Source organism: Colletotrichum aenigma (assembly GCF_013390185.1).
Source record: "Colletotrichum aenigma strain Cg56 chromosome Unknown KSG_Cg56_contig03, whole genome shotgun sequence".
Lineage (NCBI taxonomy): Eukaryota > Fungi > Ascomycota > Sordariomycetes > Glomerellales > Glomerellaceae > Colletotrichum > Colletotrichum aenigma.
The window spans coordinates 6,590,798-6,607,377 of record NW_023500909.1 but is presented as its reverse complement, the minus strand read 5'-3'; the positions used below and the strand labels follow the sequence as shown (position 1 = coordinate 6,607,377).

At 52.2% G+C, this 16,580-nt stretch overlaps 4 protein-coding genes across 4 annotated transcripts; 2 read left to right on the top strand and 2 right to left on the bottom strand.

Annotated features, from left to right (window-relative positions):
- Window positions 1-2,406: 2,406 nt before the first annotated feature.
- On the top strand, window positions 2,407-3,123 carry CGCA056_v005761 (uncharacterized protein; the record flags this gene model as incomplete). The annotated part of the gene is made up of 2 exons (XM_037321012.1): window positions 2,407-2,853; window positions 2,905-3,123. 2 exons carry the CDS (start codon window positions 2,407-2,409, stop codon window positions 3,121-3,123), a joined length of 666 nt encoding a protein of 221 aa, XP_037181982.1.
- Window positions 3,124-7,090: 3,967 nt separating this feature from the next.
- lox-1 (L-amino-acid oxidase) lies at window positions 7,091-9,213 on the top strand (the record flags this gene model as incomplete). The annotated part of the gene is made up of 2 exons (XM_037321011.1): window positions 7,091-7,660; window positions 7,714-9,213. 2 exons carry the CDS (start codon window positions 7,091-7,093, stop codon window positions 9,211-9,213), a joined length of 2,070 nt encoding a protein of 689 aa, XP_037181983.1.
- A 213-nt stretch (window positions 9,214-9,426) lies between these two features.
- CGCA056_v005759 (uncharacterized protein) lies at window positions 9,427-10,549 on the bottom strand (the record flags this gene model as incomplete). Its single annotated transcript, XM_037321010.1, has 3 exons — window positions 9,427-10,271; window positions 10,325-10,346; window positions 10,397-10,549. 3 exons carry the CDS (start codon window positions 10,547-10,549, stop codon window positions 9,427-9,429), a joined length of 1,020 nt encoding a protein of 339 aa, XP_037180979.1.
- Window positions 10,550-12,405: 1,856 nt separating this feature from the next.
- On the bottom strand, window positions 12,406-15,970 carry FUB8-7 (Non-canonical non-ribosomal peptide synthetase FUB8; the record flags this gene model as incomplete). The annotated part of the gene is made up of 7 exons (XM_037321009.1): window positions 12,406-14,126; window positions 14,186-14,670; window positions 14,718-14,793; window positions 14,844-15,080; window positions 15,132-15,528; window positions 15,583-15,618; window positions 15,683-15,970. 7 exons carry the CDS (start codon window positions 15,968-15,970, stop codon window positions 12,406-12,408), a joined length of 3,240 nt encoding a protein of 1,079 aa, XP_037180978.1.
- Window positions 15,971-16,580: the final 610 nt, after the last annotated feature.

Sequence of the window (16,580 nt, the reverse complement as noted above, 5' to 3'; positions counted from 1 at the left end):
TGCAGCAGAGCTAGCCCGGCTAGTGAGTTTTTCGGTTGGTAAGGTAGCCGACGGTCCCGGCATCTTGGCCAAGCAACGGCTGGGACTGAGAAGAGACTGGATGGATGTGCGCTCGCGCTGCGAAAGTCCGCACACACGCACACATATCGAGACAGAAACTCGGCTTCACAGTCGCCCACGAACCAACGGGCGTCTTTCTCGTGTTCGAAAAGAGCCAGACCCTTGAACCAGCCCCCCCACTCCGCAGGCCCCGTAGACAAAATAAGCCTCAATTTGCCGTCATGTTTCTAACGTAACCATATTGCCCAAGCTTAATTCCCCCCCGGCCTTCTTTTCCTAAGAAGCAGTATGCGAGCGGGGGCGCCGTGGTCCTGTTCCAGGTGTGCCACGGTGAAGCACAGACTTGTCGAATCACAGCAGACGACTCATGAGCGTTGCAGCGCTATCCCTCTCTACGGAATCGCTCCGACTGCTTCGTGTCCCATTCATCCAAGCGGTGACCCCTGTATCAAGTCCTCCAACTTGCCTCTTGTTTCCCTGTCGGCTGTGTCTAGAATTGCCATGCCTGCATCGGAGACTGAGAGAACCGACACACCCTGCCCATGATTCCCCTAATGGCGAACTGCCCGTATTCCCCAGATCTGCCCAGCATTATTGCAAACCACTCCGGCCAGGTCGCTCTGCCTGCCTCCTGGCCCCCTCACGATGTCTTCAGGGGGGGCCTCTTTGGCAGATCCACCAGAAACGAGAAACAGCATCCTGGTGCATCACGACATACGCCAGAAATGACCGGCGGCTCATGCATCTCCCATGGGTCGTGCTCTGCAGTGATTCAAAGGATCAGCACAGCGATGTCCCAATCTGCGCCTCTTGTCCAAACGATGATGCCTGCACCGATCAAGTCACAAAGCCTCCCGGCTCGGAGTCTTCCATCCCCCTTCCTGATTCTGGACTATCGCCCCCCTTTGCCTCCCAGCCCTCCCCTCCGTTGACATATTGGGAATGGCGCCTGAGCTAAAATGTCCGGAGACTTCTCAGTGGATGAGTCAAGTGGCTTCGGCAGACCAATGAGGCAATGAGCCGCGCGAGACTGCCATACCAAGCAACGGGACCCTGAAGCTTGCCCTGGCGTGCCTGGCACTAAGCGCTAGTTCCCGCGAGTTGTGTATGCATAGCATCGCTGCATCCTGTAGGGACTTTGTTTCTTCACCGTCGATTCTGTTCTGTCCCGTTGTGGAAACCCATCCGCCGTTGCAGCAACGAGACTGCATAGTAGCATGAGAGAGCTCGGACTTTAGACGACGGGCATGGCTATGTATCCAACGTGACATCTCAACTCCTGGTCTTAGTGCGTATCCACCGTCGTCCGCTGTCGAAATGGCCCTCGGTGCAACCGTTGTCAATGTGAATGGGGGGCCCCAAGGGCTTCTGTTCCAGAACATTGAGATGATAGCCGTCACCGTGAGACTCTCCATATCTGCCTTCTGTTTGGCTGCTAGTTTCTCTACACCCTCACTATGGACGAACTCTGCTGCAGGCCGAGCGCAGCTTCATGGCAACGCTGGCTGGAAACAGGCATACCCTCCTTCGTCTCGCCTTTCCCGCAGGAGCACCGCACGGTTAAATTCGACCGGAGTGAGGTTTTGGACTCTCTGGGTGGGGAGGTGGGAAAGGAAGGGATGTTTGATCTGGCAAGGGGTCTCTCCCTCTTCCGCCGTGGGCCTGGATAGAGTAATGGTACGGGCGTGGCGCAGATCCTGGAACATCATCCCGCCCAACGATGTGCGACAAACGTTTTCTGATCTGCGACAGTGTTTCTCCCCCTCCCTACCACCTGGGGAGGGGCACGCGATCGCGATGCGATTGGCTCTTCAACAAACTTTGCACCCCGGTCGCTTCCACACAGAGCCTCTTCGACGATCCGAATCGGTAAAGGTCCAGTTTCGAACTTGTCTCCATCACGAGATGCGGTCGTGGTCACCGTGTTTGGCCTCAACTTTTGGCGCCTACCATAGAACAATCCTAACAGTATGCTTGATCTTGGGTCGCTGCCAGCTGGAATACCACCAGGCCAACAGACGGTGGGACGTGCATCTCAACCCTGGTATCGTCGACAACTGGGAGGGAGGCGGGAGGCTGGAGATTCGCCTGATGCTGCTTTCCCCTTGCGCTCATGGTGGGATGCAAAGGTTGCACGTCTGAAAGTCGTGAGAGTTTCTTGAGTACAAAAGCAGACGAGAATCCCATGCTTCTTCTGGCTTTCCTTTCCTCATCAGCATCAACAGTTCACTCTTCAGCAGTCTCTTCAGTTCTTCTCTCTCTTTAGGTTTCTCTTCCTCCTCCGGCAGGATTCAATAGTCTTAACCTCCTCTGGCAAGGAGCTTCTTATTATCTAACTTAGTCAACATGTCTCTCAGAGCCGCCGTCGCTGCCTCCGTCCTCGCCGCCGCCCAGTTGGTGGCTGGCCACGCTGCCATCATCGGTGCCACCGGTGAGCTTGGCGGATCTGCCATGGCTCTCGGCGTCGATCCCAGCACTCCCCGTGACGGCACTCGTCGCGATCCCTTCCAGGCCGATTCCACCCGCTTCAAGGGTGCCTCCGCCGACACCTTCGGCGAGACCGTTGGCGCTGGCCAGAACGATCTCGAGACTGGCACCAAGGCCATCATGGCCATGACTGGTGACCAGCTTCCCCAGGTCCGCGCTGGCGGAACCATCGACATGACTCTCCACCAGGTCAACGGTGACGGCGGTGGCCCCTACGACTGCATGATCAACTCTGATGCCACTGGTGCCACCTGGACCAACATCAACGTTGTCACCACTCCCCCGGGCCAGAACTCCCGCAACCGCGTAAGTAAACCTGTCAGACATCAACCCTTTACATCACTGACAATCACTCAGGATGGTGCCATGACCGACTTCCCTCTCAGGGCCCAGATCCCCGCTGACCAGGCTTGCACTGGTACCGTTGCTGGACAGAACAACGTCTGCTTGGTCCGTTGCCAGAACGCCGCTCGCGCCGGCCCCTTCGGCGGCGTCGTTCCTGTCCAGATGAACCAGCCTGGCAACACCCCCCGCCGCGGCTCGCCGCAACCTCGCCCGCGCCGTTCAGGAGACTGAGCAGGCCTTCAAGCGCATGATGAAGCGCGCCACCGAGGCAGAGATTGAGGATGAGGAGTAAATGGGTTCACATGCACATATTCCAAGATTGAGAACTGGTGGGATTGGTAGTCTTTCTTTGGAGGATCATCTGTAACAGTACTGGTACTGATAATGAGATATGACTGCCTGCTCTAGCTGGAGTATGGACTTTCTTAATCACTCGTTTGGTAATACATCTTGGTGCTGACTCAATCTTTGCCTGCCTCTTCATCGTGACCTCTGTTTCCTTATTCTTTGATTGTGCCATGGTCTTTCAAGCGATTGCTCTCAACATTATTCCTTTCCACCTCATTTCGCTCTCACCTCCTTGAATGGCCACTATTACTTCTCACTCGGGTTATACATTATCACCCAGTCCTTTCCCTCTGGTCGTTCTCCTCTTCAGCCAAATGTGCGTATGACCTGCGTCGTCTAGCCGTAGTTGGGATTTGTTTCGAATACCGACCTTCCAACCAGCTCTAAGTTTATCGGCCTGATTATCTGAGACTGGATGACAACCATACTTTGGCGTTTGTTCTAGTGCATTTACCCCATCTTCTCATCACCAGAATACCGGGAGCACTTGACGATTCATGGAACGTGAAACGAAACAGCGGTCCAGATGACACGGGCCACACACCACCAACGCTCGTCAAAGCGCGTGGGCGGTCGTTGTTAAAGTTAGGGAATGAAACGGTTTGGTCTCTTCAGACGAATTAGGAAATAAGTAAGCTTCCTGTTCCTGGAGGAGGGTTCTTCGGGCCCTCTCGTTACTCTCGTCATATCGGCACTAGCATCCGCCTTTTCTTGACAGTTGAGTTAACTTCAGGGCAAAAGCTGTCGGCTAGTCTTTTGGTTGCGGACCTGCATATTCCTCTTCACGGGATGTTCGAGAGCCGCGTCGAAGTCATGGATGTTCGCGGATTCGGCGTGGAAAAGGGCGCCGATGGTCAGCATTTAGGCTCGTAATAACATCCCATGTGTGCAATAACAGAGTGGGACAGAGTGGATAAGGCCCAACTGGATGGCAGGCGGACGATCGTGTGGTCCATCCGTTGAACGGTAAAACTCGTTGTTTCCGCGGAGGTATTATGATTCGCGTGTATGATTGTCTGCCCGCCCGCGGTGTGCCGCGCTTGCCGTGGAGCCACTCAAATCAGACCGCCCCTCGGCCGTGGTCCCAGATGAGGAATCCCACTTAACGTTGGAGATGGGAGACGTCGTGGTGAAGGAAAACATCCAAGAATAAAACGTGACGATAAGTCATTCATCTCGGAGGGGCACGATAGTTAGCACCATGGGAACTAAAATGCGCGAGACTAAGCAGCTCGTGCTTCGTCTGCGGGCGACTCGGCCACAGGTATCCATATTAGTCAACCTAGGAGTCTTGGGCTTGATCAGATTGAGGAGTACTCGAAGATTATGCATACCCATCGCGTCTGAGCTAGTTGTCGCTAGCATAATTTAGGAGGCGTCGCATAATTGTAGGCGGCGGTCTGGGATGAACGTGTCTTGCCAAGCACTTTCTGGACGGGTGATTGTTTCTCGGGCAATTTCATGTAGAATCTGGATTCAATAGTGATTACAAGTCGGCAACGAATTATAGAGACACAGCTTGGGTTTGGAACCGGTTCATCAGCCAGGAGTTCTCGCCAGATAACGGTGTTTGCCAAAGCTGGCTTTCACCCCAAGCTTCTCAAACATTTTCCATATCGACGTCATACCCAATTCTACGGTACCTTTTGGAGAGGCATTCTTGTGACGTCTCAACACCATCATGAGGTAATTTCCGGTAATGCTGAATAGCTTTGATGTATCGACACCATGATTATATCATGAATGAGGCGGGATAGTTCCTTGGCTTTGGCCTTTCACTTTGGAGCACGGCTTGAGCGACTTTCTAGTCAGAGGTTAGGGACCACCCTCCAAGGGCATCGAGAAGTGTGTATGATTCATACTAAAGACTCATTTTCATCAGCACAAAGTATACATCAGATCGTGGTCTGCGCAAGGGAGGAAGGCAATCTCCACGCTCGTCCATCAGAAAGGCGTAGGTATTCAAAGAGGATGGAGGTCTGAGCGTTGAGCATGACGTAGACATGTATCCTGGGCAGCCCTTCTAAAAGGCTTCTTTTCTCGATCCGTGCTCTACTGCGTGTTCATGGCGATGTTTCCACAAAAGATTCCGTTAGTCGACACAGTATGCCAAAGTGCATAAGGGAAAAATAATAATAAGAACAAGCGTTTCTGTTGGTCGAATCATGTGCTAAGTCTTGAAATCAAACAATCGAGAGCTTGCTGAGAAGATGGGAGTCAAAGACAACTAAGAATCTGAGCAGTTGCTACCCGCTGAAAATACTGAATTGACAACCGCTATTTCTGCTGCCGATTCAAAGAGTCGACGGCTCTGTGGAATAGCGGAATGATCTTTGCCGCTTAAATTACAAATGATTCAATTCGTGACGCTTTCGAAGCGTACCTTGGACTTCAAGAGCCAAATGTCGTTTCTGGTCATGTCAACGTTTGGGCATTTATTAGACGACGAACATTGACGTAGAACCATGTACTTTTGGCTAAAACCTCATTTTCTTAATCAGAATGGCAGTTTCTTTTGTCACGCAAGGTAGATAGACAACAATCAAGGCTGGATTACTCCAGCGTTCGTAACCGTCATCAACTAGCTGCGGTTGTGGAAGAGTCCGGAGCCAAGCTTGAAGTTCAACCCAACAGGATAGAAATCGGCAACGTATTTCCGTGCCAAGTAAACAGATGCAAGAATTTTCCGTGCCGGATTTTCGACCGGCAATTTTCCAATGATCAGATAACTTATCGCTAGCCAAGAGATCCAAGCTTGTCATGCCAAGCTTCGCCTCTTGGCGTTTACTTGTCAACGCGACAAAACTTTTACCACGATCCACCACGCTTTCACCGCTCTTATCCCCGGTGCTCGGAGAACGTAAACAGCATCGAGGCTCATCCGAGGTTCGGAGATGATCAACCTAAGATTGCCTAACATCATGAATTCCTTTTCTAAGCACAGTGAGATTTTCGAGTGGATGTTGATATGCCCCAGAGGCATCGACCACGTTGCCGTCCAACTGGGTACTGTTGTTTTTGAGTTGCCCGATGGGGCTCAACGCCTCCAGATATCCACTTTGAGACCCCCGTTTCCTGGATTTCTCCTGCAACTTATTACCTAACACCCCTGAAGCGACCGCTGCTGTTCTTGATGAAGCAGCTTCCTTTTTCTTCTTACAACCGATTGTGCCATCTCTCGTCACGCAAGTCTAAGACCATTCTAATGCAGGCCGAGAAAATATTTCAATGTTCGTATCACTGGTGATATATTGATAAGAAGTTGAGAGCCGACGCTCGCCTCTTTCATTCAAAGCCGGGTTCCCCGCGGTTCCGATGCCGGGTGTCTGCAAAAGACCGGCCCGGTGAACCCCTGGTCAAGTCCCCTCTTGCCAAGACACCAACGATATGAGATTTTGGGTAACGAGAGTGAGCATGAACTCTAAAACCCAGGACAATGACATACGCGCGATTACTTTTCCCGCGATCTTGTTTGCTCGGCTGCGCCACCCTCGTGCGTTCATCCCACGTTGTTGCAGTGACAGCGGAGCCGGGCCCTGATAGTCGGTAACCGAGTCTCTGGGCATGACACGAGAAATCGACTAAACCCAGCCTCCACGCCGAGAGACCTTCGGTAACGGGACCGGTCTTAATCTAAATATATGATAGGCAGTTTTCAAATGGTCTGCTAAGCCTTTGTAATAACCATCAAGGTGCTTGATGGCACTTCACTCGGTTGAGCCTCATGAACGTCGGAGAGCCGTAGTCGGGGCATTTGAATAAGAGCGGACAGACTTGCCCGTTACCCTTGGGTCTTTTTTCCGACAAGCTCTTCACTTGTTCTCGTCTTCTCGCCAATCAACAAGACAACATGGCGGCTCGGTGGTCTACCCTCCTTACTGCTGCAGCAACTCTCTGCCAATCAGCGGTTGCAGAGCCTGTCTTCCGGGACACCATCTCCTTCAAGGGGCCATTTGAAGTCGAGAGCAATGGCATTCGCAACATCAATATCGAGTACAACGGATCTCTCGATGGCGAGCTTTCCATTGTCTACGGCGGTTGCGACTTAAAGTCTCCCCAGGATGCACACCACAAGATCGGCCGGACCCACATTGGATCTCACCGGGCGGCCAAGCGTCATCTTGAGTGGACTGACCAGCGGCCTACCAAGTTCGTTTGGATGGTGCCTGAAGATGTGACCTCGGGATGTTTGCATGCCTTTGTCGACAACCAGCTCGTCGGCCGCTCTACGGAGCACGTCATCAAAAGCCGAAAGATGAGGAAACGCGCCACGTTCGCTGACTCAACCGACCCTATGGGTCCCTGGTTTGACGGCGTTGAGTACCTCAAGCAAAAGCAGCCCGATGAGGTTTTTGTTGCGTCCGTCAAGAACAAGACGTTTGGCATCTTGGGTGCTGGCATTTCCGGTCTCCACACTGGTGTAAGTGGTTTTCGGACTCTGAATTGGGGAAGTCTCGCTGACAAAGGTTTCAGTTGCTGCTTGACTCGGTTGGCATCCACAATTGGAAGATCCTGGAGTCGTCCGACAGGATCGGTGGTCGCATTCGCACCACTTACTTGAACGGCACCTCCTGGGATGAGGGTCAACATCATGAACTGGGCCCTATGCGGTTCCCCCATTCGATCCATGATCCCGAGACCAACGAGACTTATGCCATCAACGACCAGAAGATGATTTATCAGCTTGCTGATGTCCTCAACGAGATCAACAAGGACGCCGATCCTGCCCTGCAAATCAATTTCATCCCGTGGCTTCAGGTTTCGGACAATGCTCCAGTTGCGACAAAGCAGCGTCGTCCCGATGGCACGGTTCCGGGTCGCAAGGAGATTGCTGCGGATCCCTCGCTTCAAAGCAACACCACCTACTCCAACGCGACTGCCGTCAAGGAAGCGGTTGCAGCGCTGGATGATTTCAAGGACTTAACTCCTGAGAAGGCGAAGTTCTACGCCACCAATGTCTTCCAGGCCCACAAGCAAGCCGTTGAGCAGGGCATGTTCGACTTCAGCGAGGTTGAATATTTAAGACATGTGATGAAGACAGACCTCAACGTCACCGATGAGGCTACCCCTTCCAACGTGGTCTGGCCGATGTGGGAGTTTGAGACTGTCTACTTCATGGCCAATGAGTGGCGTACTGTTGATGGTGGCATCAGCCGTCTTCCCGCTGCCTTTGAGAACATCGTCAAGGACCGTATTGCCTATAAGACCAAGGTCTTCAGCGTTCAGTACAACGAGGAAGAGAACAACCTAGACGTGACCTGGCGCCAGACGGGCAGCAACCCTTGGTTGAAGAACACCACCACCGAGACTTTCGACTACGTTTTCAATAGCGTTCCTCTGAATGTTCTCAAGTACTGGAAGCTGCCGCCTCACTCCAGTCTGATGCGCCGCGCCATCGAGCGCACCGTCTTCCTGGGTGCTGTAAAGGTTGCGATGCAGTATAAGACCCGCTTCTGGGAGCACCTCGAGCACCCCATCATTGGTGGCTGCGGACGTACCGACATCTACGGTATTGGCCAAATTTGCTACCCCTCTTACAACATCAACGCCACCGGCCCTGGAGTTATGCTCACTTCTTATGCACCTGATGCTGATGCCGTTGTTGCCTGCTCGATGCCTGCTGAGGAGCATATTGCATACATTCAGCAGGCCATGGTTGAGATCCACGGCCCGATTGCCGACGAGATGTGGACCGGCAACTACGAGCGTCACTGCTGGGAGCAAGATGAGCACCACGCTGGTGCTTTTGCTGTACCTATTGTTCCCCAGCAACAGCTCTACCTGCCTGCTTTCTGGCAGACGGAGTTCAACACGGTCTTCATCGGTGAGGCCACGAGCTTCACCCACTCGTGGGTCTTCAGTGCCCTTGAGAGCTCTACTCGTGGCACTGTACAGATGCTGCTTGACCTTGGACTTGTTGACGAGGCCAAAGAGATTACCCGTACTTGGATGGCCAGATGGATCAGCGTCTAATGCGGTGGTCAAGACTCTCATGGCTGATAAGCGATTCTCGGTTGAACAGCATGGATTGATGCAATCAAGAAACGCACAAGGAGGGTGCTAGTAATAGTCCAGGAGGAATGATTGATGACAAATGCATATAGAAAGTTATTGACCTAACGTTCATATCTTATTTATCTCAGCTCCTTACTCTCGTAAATTCCCACGCCAAAGCATTTCAGCTCTTTAGTACGCGAGATCAAACAGCATCAACAGACCGAACCACGCGGCTACGTACAATTGGGATACGAAAGAGAATGAGAATCTGCTTGCGACAGACTCGGAGTCGGAGCTCGACCCAGACGCGTCAGATTGAAGATCCCAACTCAAATTGACACTTGTTGACTGCGTTTCGCCAATGAAGCCTACTCCGCCAACATAGTCGTCAAAGGCCCATTTGATGGACAAGCCATCATCGCTGTAGAGTGAGTTAAGATTGTCCTCGCCCATTGCTGTAATTTCATCCCCGTCGCTGTCGATCACACGAGCTTGGGTGAGACGCCCCGTCGACATGCGCGCTTTTGCTTCATAGCCCATGCCGTCCAGATCACCGAACGCGGCAATGACAACGGTGGTTTTGTTGTCCAACGTTCGTCGAACAGCAGTTTCAGATCCTGATACCAGCGATTCCGCTCTGGTCTGTAAGGTGCTGGCACCTCCGTTTTGACAAGACTGAAGATCCGCCGGCTGCACAGTCGAGCAGTCGAGATTCGACACCCGCACAATGAACTGGTCGTCTGGCTTGATGTTGTTATCTTTGTACCACGAGTTGAGGTAGTATCCTTGTAGCTGATTCTCCCAGCCAGTCACACAGCGGATCCAGGCACCATCGCCACCTTCTACAGTCGACTTGAAGGGGAACTCGTCGCATTCAGTCCGTCTGCCAGCTTCGGCGCCAGATGACTTGGTCACGCCTTTGCAGCATCCTCGGCAGCCTGATCCGCGGCCTCGTTGGCGTGAACAACGTTGGCCGTCACCAGCGTAAGTAAGAACTATCTCTTGCGCTGAGTGTCCAAGTTTGTGTCGAATGCCTGTAGTCTTGTCAGCCATGTGTGGCACCTGCACCAGATCGTCAGAGACAAACCAAGACAGATATTGATCGGAATCTAAAGCATACTGTAAGCGATGTTTGAGAGTCAAAAGGGCAGAAACCTACGTCAGGTGCCACTATGGGGCTGATGTAGATGAATTCCATGACTGGTAGGTTCGAGGAGGTAGGCTGTGGGATGCCCGTTGCCGATACATGTTTGCATTCGGAGCTAGTCGCACTTCCAGCGGCAGTTGTTGTCGGTATCTTTGGCGTCTGCATCTTTGGTGTCGTCAGGCTTGGTGGAGCTGTTGAGGAGCTCGAGCTGGAGGAGGACGTCTGAGTAGATGTTCGTTGTGATGTCCTCCGCACTTGACATTCTCCATATGCATTGCCACATTCTGTCCCTGATGGGCAACCTGAGAAGCCGTCAGTCAAGAACACACATCTCGAGTCTCTCGCAAGCATCTCTTACAGGCTCCAGGGCAGCACTTGGTGCCTGCGCTACAGCAACGTTCGTTATTACAGCAAGACCACCCTGTCTCACAGCACCCGTCCGAACAGCAAGACTCTCCGGCCTTGCAACCCCAGGTTCCACTGCCGCAGCATAAAGACCCAGTTACCAAACACAGTTTTCCGCCGCAAGTCTCTGACGTCTTGGAGCAGCACTTGTCTGTCGAGGGAAAGCAGAAGGCATATGATGGGCAACATCCGCCTGTATCACAGCAAGGACCTTGTAGGTCAGGGCAACAGCTGCTGGGGCACTGTCAAAAGGTCATCAGGAAGCTCTACGGATGGGGGGGTTAGAGGTCAATCAAACAAAACCGTACGCATTTCTCAGACGATTTGCAGCAACCATTGCCGCAATTGTTCTCGCATGTTTGCCGACCAAAGAGGCCAAAAAGAGAGCGATTGTCGAGTTGACCGCTAAAACTCTTCTCAATGAAGACGGGGTCGAGGCTGGGATGGATGTTCACAGATGAGTCGGCTTGTCTTTCCGAAAGGAGGCCTCTGGTATCTTTGCTATTGGGCAGTGAAGGGTCAGAAGCAAAAGCTCGCGAAAGGATAGAAAGTATCCAAAAAGGATTACTTCTTTTCATGGTCAACGTCGTAGTCTCTTTTCCCTTGTGCTCTTGGTGTTAGTCATGAATGCTATGAAAGAGAAACGCAAATGGAATCAAGCAGGAAAACTGATAACAAAAAGTGCGTGCTGTCTTTAATTTACCGCTGGCATCTGATGCAAAGAGCCTCAATTCATCAAGGGCGCAACGTCCCGTCACCGCTCGCTTAAGCTTTGCTTGATTTCTGGCAGAGGCTTAGTGTGTCAGATTGCGAAATAACCCATGAGGATTGGTTGACCCGGGCATCAATTGCGCCGAGCGGTGTCATTCTAAGGGAGAGCTGAAAACAAACAGGCAAGACAACATGCTTCATATTGCGTTGTGGCTTGAACTAGGCCAATCGCCGTAGTCTTTGCCGCTGGCTTGCAGAATATCCATGTACAACTCCGTGATCGGCTGATTAGCCACTCTATTGTCATTGGACATTGCCATTCGACGCATGTTCTGGCAAAGAGGCGGGGAAGCTTAGCGCAACGTCAAGTGAAAATGCGCTCTTCATTTCGACACAGCTCAGGCTTGGTGTAGGTCTTCGAAGGAGTGTGCCAAATTGCAACGAATCTCGTATCGAATCTGGAAAATCTCGGTGACTACCAAGTGTTGCATCCTATGGGCACCTGTGCTTGGTGCGTGCCTACATCTCACTGAGGCACGATCTTCGAAGTTGGTGGGCTGGCTGCATAAGCGCAAAATCGCTGCCAAGAAAGGGCTGAGAGGACTTCTTTCAGGGAGGACTTAGGCAGCTAGGCGAGAAATAGTGAGAGGTCCCAGGCCCTCTGACCTTTCTCCAATGGAGAACATGAATTCTTGGTGGACCGAATTATATGAGACACAAGTTATTCAGGAGAAGGAAACCATCGCAAGTGCCGGGGTCACGTAAAAGGGTAGACCAAGCACCCTACTCTAAGAGCTGTCGTATTCGGAAATGACATGTGTAACGTGGCAACAATCAAAGTCTCTTCGATTCAATCTGTTTCTTAGTCTACATTTACCATCAAAAACCCGCAGGAAAACAACTGATTACAAACGACCGGCACGAGCTGAAGCAGGAGTCTCGTACTTCCACTGCTTGCACCAATGGATCATCAACTCCGGCGTGACAGGTCCGACTGATCGTAGAGAGGGACTTGCTTCTGCTGTCCGCTTTGTGATGAACTCCTTCGTCGTCTTCTCATCTCCCTGCGATATCCCGCGGTAGAAGTCCAGCAACTTCAACCCAGGGTTACGCTCGGCACCCGAATCTCTGCTGGCCGTCTTGCTCGCCTCGAGACGCTTGACCCACTCGGGGAACGTCACGAGGTCGGGAAGGCGACTTTTGCCGTAGTACTGCTGAATAGCAGGCACGAAATTATCGAACGATGTCGGAGATGGGTTGGCACCAGTGAAGTACCCTTCGTTGTACTCAGTCGATTCCTTCGTGAGGCCGCCAACATCCAAGATCATCCTTGACATAATCTCCACTGGAACCCAAGACACCTCATTCATGGTGGCTAGGTTCTTTGGCAGTGCCTTGATGTGGAGACTGCTGGCGATGATGGATGGCAGCCACTCTTGACGGCTCCAAGCGCCTTGCTCGGCAAGAGGTCCAGCGATCTGTCCGACGCGAACCACTGACAACGGGAAGTCTCCGACCTTTGCGGCGTCTTCCAAGATCATGCTGGACACTAGCTTGCTCCTGCCGTATCCGATACCGCCGCCGATCTTCCAATCTCCTCGGAGAGACTCCTCTGGAACCGGACCACGATCCGGAGTCCAGCCACTCACAGTGCCGATGGTAGAGACAAACACCATGACAACACGTCTGTCTGCTTTCGCAGCGAAGTCGGCCAAGTTTCGCACGCCTTTCACGTGAGGCTCAAATGCCTCGAAGGGCATGTTGAAGTTCACGGCCCAGGCGTTGTGAACCACACGGTCAACTTCCTTCAAAAGACGTCCATAGACCTCCTCACGCAAGCCCATGTTCGGCTGTGCCAGGTTGGTGTGGAAGAATTCGACTTTGCCTCTCTTGCTGGGAGACACTAATCCGCGCTCCTCCATTGCCTTCTCCTGCTTGCCAGCACCTCCATCGGGAGATCTGTTGAAACAGATGACCTTGCTGACTTGAGGGTTCCGGACCAGCTCGTCCAAAAGATACGAGCCCATGTTACCTGTAGACCCGGTCAAGATGACAGTCTGGTTACTCTTCCGAGCCTCCGGTCTACCAGGCTTAGCATGGATCAAGTTCTGTGAAAGGCGATTGTAGAGCTCCTTCATAGGTTCAACGCTGGGACCATCAGAGCTGGCCTCTCCATTCGCCTGCCCACGAACAACGTTTTGGAGGATGTGACCGGCAAGCTGAATAGGGCTTGCGTGAGCATACATGTCGCGCGCTTCGATATTAGCTCCGCTGTAAGCCTTGTCCGTGACACGAAGGCTTGCGGTGACAAGTCGAGCAGCAGTAATTATCTGGAGAGAGTCCATGCCAGCGGCAAAGAAATCGGTGTTGGGTTCCATGCGAGGCACTCCAAGATGCTCACGGAAGAGCTTCTCAATCGACTGGGCAAGCGCAGCCTCAGAGTTGAGATCAAGACGTGGAACTCTGTCGAGGGGAATCTCCCTAGGGTTGGCATAAAGGTCCTCGATCTCATCGTGGTACAGTTTGACCGTGGCGGCTCTCTTCACAGTTCCTTTGTCAGCTAGGAGGAACGGCTTCTCGGGCTTAGCCAACATGATCAAATGTCTGACAAGCCGCCCGTGTGTAGCTAGCAGGGATATTAGTACAACAACAAGGGTGAAGATGACTGAGAGTGTGACCGCCTACCAATGATTTTGTTTGCCTCGGCGATTGTCGGCATCAAGCGGTCAATCAAGTCGTCTTCTTGCTCCTTGGTCTTCGGATACGTCATGGGCTCGACAATGAGTGCAGGCTGGAACTTCCAGGCCCCAACGATGAGCGCGTTCCGCACTTCAGCGTGGCCCATGATGATGTCCTCCATATCAGTGGGATTCAGCTTCTCTCCGTTGGACAAGTTGAGAATGTTGTCCGCACGACCATAGAACTTCCAGTGGTTTGGCAACGTCGGATGGGGCTTGTACAAATCGCTGGTGTTGTACTCTTCCTTGTCCGGGAACGTGTAGAAGATTCCTTGGATCGGCACTTGCTTCGACTTGCGAGTAATGACCATCTCGTAGACGTTGTCTTCACCTGTTGCCCTGCGCCATTCGAGTCCAGAGTACTCATCATTGTAAATGAAATACTGCCAAAGCTCCGGGTTCTTTTGGTACCATACGCACATGGGCAGTGTCCTGCAAGACGTTAGTTATTAACCCGAAGAGGAGGGCGGGAAACTCACTCGGTCGCACCAATGATATTAATCAGGTGGACTCCGTTTCTGACCAAGGTATCGCCGGCGTCCTGACTCAAAGGACCTACAATGCTGTCAGTCATACCACATCATTTCCACATCAGATGGACTTACCGCCTCCAAAACCGACAAATGCAAGTTTCTTCAACTCTGCGATCTGCTCGGGGCGGTGAGAGATTTCCTCCAAGACTGAGGGAGGAAGTCCAGCACTGTCCGCCTTCGAGTATTTGATGCACTCGATGCAAAGTTCAGGAGTCAAGGGACGGTCAGCGTAAGGAAGCGCAAGAGGCTTTCCCCCCAAGACCATGGTTCCAAGAAACCCATAAACGCCACCAGCGTGAAACAAAGGCACTATCAGTCGCGTCAGAGGAGCCTTTTTCATGGCATAAGAACAACACTTACTGGGACTGAAGTGCCGTTTGGTTCTGGCATCCATAGCCTGCCCAGTGGGCACAGTGCCATTCCAAGGGGGCAATTGGCGAAGAGTGTCGGTCATGGCAACAGAGCCATGCTTGACAACGATTGGCTTCGGCAGTCCTGTACTACCGCTCGTGTGAAGTACGACAAAGGGGTCCCACTCGGCCTCGGCCTGCGTCTTGGTGTAAGGGATTGTGGGAATCTCTGGCTGTGCTAAGATGGATTCCAGGTCTTCAACTTCAAGAACATCCATTGGTCGGTTCTTCAACCATAAATCGACTACGGCAGTGTGAGATTTTGGGCGTGCCACAATCTGGCAGTTGGAAAGATTGAAAAGATTCAGTTGCGCCTCAAGAGGGTTCCTTGGGGACACGAAGAGAGACTTGACATGTTGTTAGTCAATATTGAACGGCGTGCTGTGGCAAGAAATGACAACCTTATAGCCAGCCTTAATGGCGGCAACAATCATAATCTACGCGATGGTCAGTCTTGCAACAGCTCAAGATTGTGTTCGTATTTCAAGTATCTTTGCTTACCCCGTATCTAATGTCATTTGGCCCAATGTAGCAAATTGTGGGAAAGGTGTCTTTCGGAGGTGCACCATAATTCTGCAAGATCACCTGGGCCATATAGTTGACACAATTGGCCAGTTCCTTGTACGTGATGATTCTCCAACCATCGCGAGGATTGGCGGTGCGGGGAATGGAGCACGCTTCTCTCAGAGGCTCATACGCGGCCCTCTGATCAATGATGTTGGGGACCGTGAGATTTCCATTAGAGCGGAGGGTGGCGGGCTCCGTGACTTGTATGGTTGTAGTTGCCATGTTTGCTGTTGGTTAAGTTGTCAAGTCAAATCACTGCTACACATGAATGAGGCTGCGGTACGGTTTCTGTAGTAGGGGAGCGGGAGCCCGGCATCTTCTATATGCACTCGGCTGTCCCTCGGTTCTAACAGCAGAGATGGGACGACACGTGAGGGATTCGCGGCATTTCTAAGCAAATAGAGGGAGATAACGAGGGGAAGTTTAAAACCGAGGGAGTCTATTTCGGTAGAATGATGGTTCTACGGCCAGCTACGAATTGGGTTTGTCTGCATTCGTTACAGAGTTTCTTCCCCGGGTCGGCCGGAGTTGGGGGCTGAGTCCCCGTGTCGCTTAATTGCGGCCGCCGGTCCTTGGCCACAAAAGTGCGGCAGAACTGGCGGTTCGGCGCCGAAGCGCAAGAGGAAAGTGGGTGCTGAAAACGTCCATCTATCTGGGTGTCACCTTGAAGATTGTTGAGTGACGCATGGCCAAATCTTACGCCTCGTGGCATCATGATGAATGTCAATTAATCGGGCAAGACTAATCAATATGTTAGGCTTTACGTGGCACTCCACGATGTCTTTCAGTTTCTCCGATAAATATCTGGTGGTTGTTCACGAGTCGTATAGAC